Source organism: Centruroides sculpturatus, unplaced genomic scaffold (genome assembly GCF_000671375.1).
Source record: "Centruroides sculpturatus isolate CEXI.00-Female unplaced genomic scaffold, Cexi_2.0 scaffold1037, whole genome shotgun sequence".
In the NCBI taxonomy this organism is placed as follows: Eukaryota; Metazoa; Arthropoda; class Arachnida; order Scorpiones; family Buthidae; genus Centruroides; species Centruroides sculpturatus.
In genome coordinates this window covers 146,406-155,291 of record NW_019385488.1, presented here as the reverse complement: position 1 = coordinate 155,291, position 8,886 = coordinate 146,406, and the positions used below count along the sequence as shown (strand labels likewise).

The window sequence follows — 8,886 nt, the reverse complement described above, 5'->3', positions numbered from 1 at the left end:
AAAATACGACAAAAATTATACCGATCTTTGTGAAAACTGTGGATTGAGGTCACAGGTCAAAATGGGGTGTGTCATACAGAAAACGGATATGACCATATAATGGTTGGGAGGGGTCGAACAAAGCAACTCAAGTCTGAGAGAGCAGAATCTTCCCCAGCGACTTTCAGTTATACTGACAGATTTAATGGTGTATCAAAAACGTTTTTTTGGGGTTCTTAACAAGTAAAAATGTTTATTTTTCGAGCAACTTTTAACAACAATATAATAAACCCTTTAGTAATTTAATATTAAACTTAAGGGAGAATAAGGAGAGAGTAAAATGTAGCTTAATCGCAGCGCATAAAAGCAGGTGTTAAATTCTTTAAACAAATTTAATACAGAGAAAAAATTCTAGAACTTTACAATTGAAAATTCTGATTTCAATTGAATTAGAATTTTCAATTGTAATGTTCTAGAATTTTTTAGAAATTTTTTAGAATTTTTTAGAATTGAATAGATTAAATACCTAATGAGAGAAAAGAAGGATTTACTGGAAGTGATTCTGGGTGAAAGAATGTTTTAAGTTTAATGATCAAACGGAGTAGCAATTAATAATGAAATGTTAAAATTCTTTATTCTGAAAATGAATAGAAGGAATGCATATGCCGGAATGCCTGGAAGAAGAATCTTTCAAGCGAAGTAAATAGTCAATGAGTGAAAATTGAATGAGGCAAAGCAGAAAAGGATGCGGAGTTCTTAAGTGATAAAATGTGTTAATGGCATTAGCTGTCATCTATTAGATTAATAATAAAGGGATATTTGCTTTAAAAATGAACGATTAGATTAGGTGGTTAGAGGATGCACGTGGTGTTCCGTCGTATAGGCAAACTGGTGACGTCATCAGACAAGGTATCTGGTTCGGCCAACCAGACGAGGCGAGTCTGCTGAGACGGGGGAGGAACGAACGGACGTACAAACAACGAGCGATGAGAGAGAGGAGAAGACTGAGAATGAAGCGCTGACGATATTAGAAATGAGTCTTTTAAAGTTGTTATCATCATGATAAATGTGTTAACGTTGCTGATATTGGGATGTGTGGTCTGTTTACCCGTGACTACAGCCAACACGACTTTGGTTGACGGGATATATTGGTCGGAACAAGTAGAAAGATGGATGCCTCGTGGATATCCTGACTCCTACATCGACAAATGGAGGAAATTTGTGAACGAATCGCGTGTTGTCAAAGTAGAAGAGGGTTGCGGTCGCATGCAGAATCGCTACGTCATCCTAGAAGGTGGTGTAAGTGCTTGTTGTCGTTACCGCCAGAACAACGATCAGATTCAAGGTGAAATCTTTTCCTATTATTTGAGCCAACTGCTGAGATTAGAGAATTTACCCCCAACAGTACTTTCCATGGTGAATGGACACAGCCATCGTTGGAACGGAGTCTCTAATCAGCTCAGTTTGGCGCAATGGACTAACGACAGGCCTGTCGTTTTAACTAAGTTTGTAGATGGTCTCGTTCCAGCTTACATTCCGACTCAATTTCGCACCAAAAATCGTCGCCTCCATCCCATAGACGACGATCTGAAAGGAAGAAGTCGGCAAGACGTCATAGAGTTGGTCCAGTGGTCCGATTTGATTCTGTTTGATTATTTAACCGCAAACTTGGATCGGGTTGTCAACAACATGTATAACGAGCAATGGAACTCCGAGATGATGAGATCTCCGGCTCACAATCTTGCCAAGTGTCGCCGTTCGGGCCTATTGATCTTTCTCGATAACGAATCGGGTCTGGTGCATGGTTACCGTCTCCTGGACAAGTACGAACAATTTCATCGCTCCTTACTCGATTCTCTATGCGTCTTCCGTAGGAGGACAGCTGAATCTATCAAGAAATTGCGCCACAGAAGTACTTTGGACGCATTGTTAAAGCGCAGTTTTCAAAACGAAGGTTCGTCCGTGACCGAATGGTTACCTTATCTTCCAGAAAAGACTTTAAGGACTCTTCAGCAGAGGATGGATACCGTCTACAAACACATCAGAAAGTGCGACAAGAGGTACCGCCTGGTCTAGTCTCTCCGATGTAAGTATTGTTCATAACGAGCTTAAATCGAGTCAAGTAGGAATAATTTTGTATATGAGGAGAGATAATTCCACTTATTTTATTAAAAAATTTCTTTCTCTATAATCGAGTTTAAATTTAATTATATTTTATACGATTAAAGTTGTAAATTTTTCAAGGGAATGACTCTTTTTTGATTTTAAACTTCGGTTTGAGAAGTTTTACAACCTCAACTCAAAATATATCAACGTAAATGCTCATCATTACAATTTAAACACGTTTTCTGCAATTTTCTCGCTATTTTCATTCGTAATTTATACCTTATAATTAAAATTTCTCTTTATATTTGTCCTTTCTCTCCAAATTCCCGAATTTCTTGAGCATTTCTGTATAAGTTCTTATACTTTATAATTAATTCTATAATTTTATTACGTTGCTTTCTACTAAGTATCTTAATCTAAATGTTTATTTCATTCAATACTTTCGATTAAGATTGCGATATTTCATAATCAATATCTTTCTCCAAATTTCAATTTTTCATTCTTACCATTCGACTGACGATGAATCGAATGGTACTTTTCATGGTACATTTACACAACTAGTTGCTGAATTCCATACAAAATGAAGAAAATGCAGTTCCGAGATAAAAATCCCGAGGCTTTCTTCTATAATTATTATTAGGCTATTTTTATACTCCAAATCAATGCTGTATAGGCCTGAATGCGTTCGCTTAAATTGCTATCTGTACAGGTATGTACAGATAGCAATGTATGAAAGGCTGTTTCATACATTGTAACAGCGGAAAGGCTGTTACAATGTATGAAACAGCCTTTCCGCTAGAATAACCTTTGCGATTGTTTTCAAATTAGCAAAATAGAAATCTAATGATACGCTTTGAAACAGAAACTTACAAATGATCTGAATTGAAAGACACGAATTAAACATTCTAAATCGGTAGAGAGCATTAATAATTATAAAGATCGCTGGTGTAAGAAAAGCAAATAATTTGAATGTAAAAAGCTTCCGCTAATTAAAAATGCCTTTCTAAACAAGAAAGATAAAAGGGTTTTATGTAGGCTTCTGTGCAGCCATAGAACTGAAGGGCGAACTGCGGTAATTTTAGGAAGAAAAGAGTTACGCCATTGGTCGCGCGGCCGTAGGAAGTAATGCGTAATCCCATTGTTAAATATAAGAGATACCCATTAAGAAATTTGGTATTTTAAGAGTAAAAACGAAAATGAAAAGAGATTGCTCCGGGGAGGAATTCTTTGCAAGCGATACTCCAGGAACACAATGCCTTTCGAACCAGATGGTCAGATAAGGGCAGTGACGTTGTTCAATGCTTGCGATTGACTTTTAAAGTGATTAGAACGATGTACAGAGGATCCTATCACGTTGCGACAGCAGATGACATGTCACACTATCTCGACATGCCTTTCTTACTCGGGTCACTTTGTTACGCTATGGCCTCGGGCGTAACCAGCTCCTTAACAGCAGACATTGTTAGAATAACGATAACAAACAGAAGGGAATATCTTTTTACTGCGGGAAAGATTATTAAAGTCTGATGTCCTCACTTAATCACCGATTTCTCTCTCACGATTCGATGCTCTTCAAAAATTTCTCTTATGTTCGATAATTAGCCGACTTCGCTGAGGTTTTAACGTGGCCATTCAATCATTTTCCTTAATATTTTCCAAGTATTCGATGAAATTATTTATCGCATATGCCTAACATTCTCGCTTAAAAGTCGAGACGATCCTTTCCAAATTCATTTTCGATGAAAAATTTAATAAAATTTGATTATAAAATTGTAAAATACGATCATTTTCAAAGTCAGAAACACCTTAAATAGTAGAGAAACAAACTCTTGATTGGTATATAAATTTCTAAGAAGCGAAGCGAATATTTGAATTTTAAAGATACAGAATTATCATTCCTTACTGTAGAAAATTTAGATAATAAATCTATTAGTTTAATTTTGATTAGGCCTACAGGTAGTGCCATAAATCAGAGGCTACAAGCCCTACCCCAGTAACAAATCTTAGAAACCGTTAAACTTAGTTTTTTTCAGAATCCACTTGTTCAAAAAAATAATTTTTATTTGTTACCAGTTCTCGAACTTCATTGCCAATTTGACTAACATAAAATTTTAAGGCGAAGAGGAATTTTAAAGAGACTCTTTAACATTTTTCTATGGCAAACCATGTTGTAAAGGGCGAAACGTCTCTAATTACTCGTTAATGAAAATAAAAGCAACCCATTGCGGGATAAAATGCGATAGCGAACCTTTTCTGCTAGCCAAAACAAGGTTAACTCTGCGGGGCCCCTCTTTTGTGTGACACCCGGAAAAATTGCCCCTTTGGCCTTATGGGCGTCCTGAATATTTACTAAGGCCTTTAATATTCTCCACCTGTAACAAAAGTAGCATTCTCGTAAACTTTCAAAAAATTTTTTCGTGAATTTAATTTCTTCCTATTTAAATTTAAGCCACGACAAGAAAAAATAATTCACGGTACGCAAAATTATCGGCAGAATTCTTCAAATTTCTCTGGTGCTCCTTCGTCAATGAGAGCCATCTCCGAAGATCGTGGACGAGGCTCCCGAAGAATCTTCGGAGCACCTGGACTTTCAGAAAAATCAGATTGCAAAGTGGTATTTACCCACACCAGTCACATTTTTCAAGAGTTTAATAGGGAATCGCCATGCCAAGTCCAACTCGTTGCTACACAGTGACAAATAGCGTCAATAGCGATTGCTCGACCCCTACCGCACTCAGGGTGTGGACTGTCAGGCAGTTCAGAATATCCCACCCGTCGAAATAAGGGGGAAACACCCTGACGCCTTAACTGTCGCACACGTCCGACGCAAAATACCAGACATTACGCAATCAGTTTGCGTCAGAAGTTTGCATTCTGTACTTCCCACGCCGTTCGTATCCGATGTCTTTACTCGAACGCTCTCGAATTGGTAGCTAAAGAATGGAGTCGGAGTCGAAGAAAGCATCCGAAGAGCAACAGATATGTAGAAATTACAGATATGAAGCGAAGCAGTAGACGAGGCTGATATGGCTGGAAGGGAAACGGCACAAAACAGGTCTGTGTTGTGATTAAATGGCCAGTAACTTTTATTGCATGTAAGCACGCAAAAGTTGCCAGAATGCAGTGCTGCTGATGGAAAGAGGCCCTTGCTATTGTAATGACGTCGAAACGCTATTATAGTGGAAACGCTTGTCTAGTTTTTACTTGTCGGTAATTATAAAAAATTGAATCATTGACAAGCAAACTTTACTTTATCGATAAACAAGCTCGGCTGCACCTAATTATTACATCAAAAGAGAAGGGAAAGATCTCAATAACTACAGACCTTATCTAATTTCTTTCTAAAGTAGTAAAATCCAACATCTATTAAATTTCTTTCTAAGAACATTATACACCCCAACGACTTTCAATCGGTCGGGTAAAACTGGATAGAAGGTCAAGCTGTGGGAAACTAGCGGTCTGTAGCACCTTTTTTTTCATAAACTACTCATCTTCTGCTTGTGATGAAGCCATCAGGTTATTTGCGACCTTCTCAATTCAGACAAAGACTTCTCCTTCTGGGGAGCTAAGTCAGTCGGGGTTAAGGATAATAAATCGCAACACGTTCCTGAAGGAGATGGAGTTGCACTCGTTAACACTCCTCACCTGATAAGTCAGAAGGGATGGTTGTTCTACTTGTCCGGATAGTTGTGGTCAATGCTAATAATCTTATTTATGGCTTTTATAACACTTAATTGAATGGGACGCTAACAAATTATTTATCTTACTTCATTAAAATGATTTAGACACGTCTGTTCTACTTTATAAAATTAATGACCCTCGAAACTGCACAGGAGACAAAATCGAGTCGGGTCGCTTCTCGACTTTTAACTCTTCTTTTTTTTCTTTTTTCCTTTATTTTTTCTTTCGATTGCTCAAGCTCTAACTGTGCTGACTAAAGTGGAAGCTATTTTTTATGCCCAATTTAAATTGGAATAGTTGAACTCCCGGTCGAGGTGAAAGGCGGTACTTTACTGGGAGAAGCTGGATTCTGACTTCAGCTCGCTCGATATTGACCACGTGTGAGATTTAGGAGTGCAGAGTGACAAATATATGGTCTTTTGAGACCGGTCACTTCACAAACCGCAATTAGTCTAAGAGTACAGATGTTGATGATGAATGAGTCGCCAGGGGGGACAACTAACATCACACCTATAAATTAGCTGTTCTATATAAACACAAGTAACGAAGAACAACACTGAAAAAAATACGATCACTTTTAATCAACTAATCATGAATTTCGACCCCCTCCGAAAGCCTAGGAAGAGCATTGGTTACATTATCGTTCTTACTCTGCTTAGGTAAGCAGGATTAAATGTCAATTAGCATCGTCTCATACATGAAAGACTAAGTAATTTCGGGGCCTGTAACAAATTCGGAGTCTAATCACAGTAAAAAAGAAGAAGAAGAAGAGGAAAAAAACTTTATGCAAATAATTACATCGAAAATCTAACCTCGGAGATGCTCTCCCGATAAAGATTTAAGTTGTAAAATAACTTAAATTTACCTTCGAATATAGAAGAAAACAGTAAAAATAAATATAGAAACATAACCCAATCCTCGCACACTACTATAAATTTAGTAATTTGTAAAGAAAGGAGAAATATATCAATCGCATGGTTGCATTATTTCCATAAATAAGCTGCTTGTTTTTGGCTTTATTAGAAAACTAATTAATTTTGATTTTACGAGTCATCGAAGATTCCTGACAAGTCTATAAATAATTAATATCATAAATAATGGATATATATTTACCAACTTTGCTTCTGTTTGCCTCAAGTTACAAAGTTTAAAGATCAGAAAAAAATTAATTAAGCTTAAAATAATCATAGCGATTCAAATTGTCTTCAGACCTGATGAAACGAAATATTTTCTATAAAAAGTAGCATATTATTTAATTTATTATAAAGTAAAATATGCAAATTTTCAAGAAAATTATTTCAAAATTCATTTTTTATAGCTTTAATAAGTCAATTTTTACTGNTATTTTTATATAAATTAATACATAAATTACAAATTTTTAATTTAATTTTCTAAAAAAAAATTGTAATAATTAAATAAAAACAGAATTATCTTCATAACTTTTACAGTATATTTAGATTAAAACGTATGACTTTTTACAGTTAACATAAAAATTAATTTATTTAATTAAAGTTCTATATATGGACCTGAAACGACTGTAATAAAATAATTTTAATTTAAAATTTCTAAAGAAAATTCGATTAAAGGCCTATAAAAATTATAATCATAAAACCTTACAGAAATAAAGTTTAATGGAAACTACGTGACATTTTAATTAAAAATACGTAAATTTAAATAAATTATATATTTAATGACTTGATAAATAAGTTATATTAGAAGGCTTTTAATTAGTAATTTAAATAATCTATAAATATTTGATACATTTATGTAACGTGTATAGAAGGAATGGATAGAAACAATTCAAAAATATCAGAAAAATTGAAAGAATTGAACTAAAAGGAAGTTTATAATGTTGTAGCACAAAGAATTTCTCCCTTTATCCGAGTTAATTTTATAATTATATTAATAACTTCAAAGGTTCAGCAGCAAGAAGTGGAAAATTTCAGCTGTTGAATACTGCATTTAATGTTTATAAAATAATTTAATTTATAATTATTTCTATTTAGAATTCCACGAGTTTAAAAGAAAAACGCAAGCCTTCATGTTCTCAATGAATTAGTAATGAATCTTTATTTAAAAAAATGTACATTTTAGAATCAGTGTCTTCTTGAAAGCAGATTTTATTGATGTAATATTAATATATCTTACATAAATTACTTTATTTCGCTTTAAATTTGTGTTTTAAATTAAATAAAATCTAAATTTTATGGCTCGCATTATAAAAACTTTGGACGGGAGGGAGTTTTCATTCAGCCATTTTGCTAAAATTTATGAGCTAGGACTAAACTCTACACATGTTATATACACTAAGATCGTGTTATCAATCGATAAGTTCTATAGAAATAAACATTTAAAGTATTTCTTTCTAGGTTTAGAGGACGGACTGCATCTTTATTTCATAATAACTTGAAAAATAAATATATAGAAAGGATAAAATTTGATGTAATTTGCAGAATTCTCTCATTGAATTAGGTTTTTGAAATCAAAATGAATATTTAATCGCTTTATTCTAAGAAGGAAACGTCCTCATTTTAATGCCAGATGTTCCAACTAAGCTATAATTTTAAGACTCAGACTGAGTCGAACACGCAGGTTTTATCACATGTTAAATTCAAAATGATGGTTTAGAAATTTTAATTCTGTAACTTCTGGATTAAATAAATTCGATTTACAGTTTTATTATGCAACAGATAAGAAGTAACTTAAGTCGAGGAAGCATCTAATTCACTAGTGTAACTAAATAAATAAGTTATCTTTATAAGATTGATGGCTGAATAAAAGATTCAGCACTCTCTTAGATATATCATCATTGACTGATACAAATACATTGATTATATTTATATGTGACTCGAAGGCGTTGAGAATTTCATTAATCGGAAGGATTATAAATTAAAATTATAGGTTAATTGTTATCATTTTTCATTCTTCACATCACGAGAAGGAACGAAATGTTGTAATTTTAATGATTCGCATGACAGAAACGGAAAATTATAGAAATTTTCAACAGCGTATTCTTACGTTTATCAATATTTTTTTTAAATTTAGACATCTAGTTTTATTACAGATAATTAATTATCTTGAACTTCTAGATCTTTCTTTATACAATTGTTAACAGTTCCT

At 34.1% G+C, this 8,886-nt stretch overlaps 1 protein-coding gene across 1 annotated transcript; it reads left to right on the top strand.

Annotated features, from left to right (window-relative positions):
* The first annotated feature begins 618 nt into the window (after positions 1-618).
* On the top strand, positions 619-8,466 carry LOC111639459 (extracellular serine/threonine protein kinase four-jointed-like). Its single transcript, XM_023385353.1, has 2 exons — positions 619-2,065; positions 7,773-8,466. Exon 1 carries the CDS (start codon positions 1,039-1,041, stop codon positions 2,053-2,055), a length of 1,017 nt encoding a protein of 338 aa, XP_023241121.1. The 5' UTR covers positions 619-1,038; the 3' UTR covers positions 2,056-2,065; positions 7,773-8,466.
* Positions 8,467-8,886: the final 420 nt, after the last annotated feature.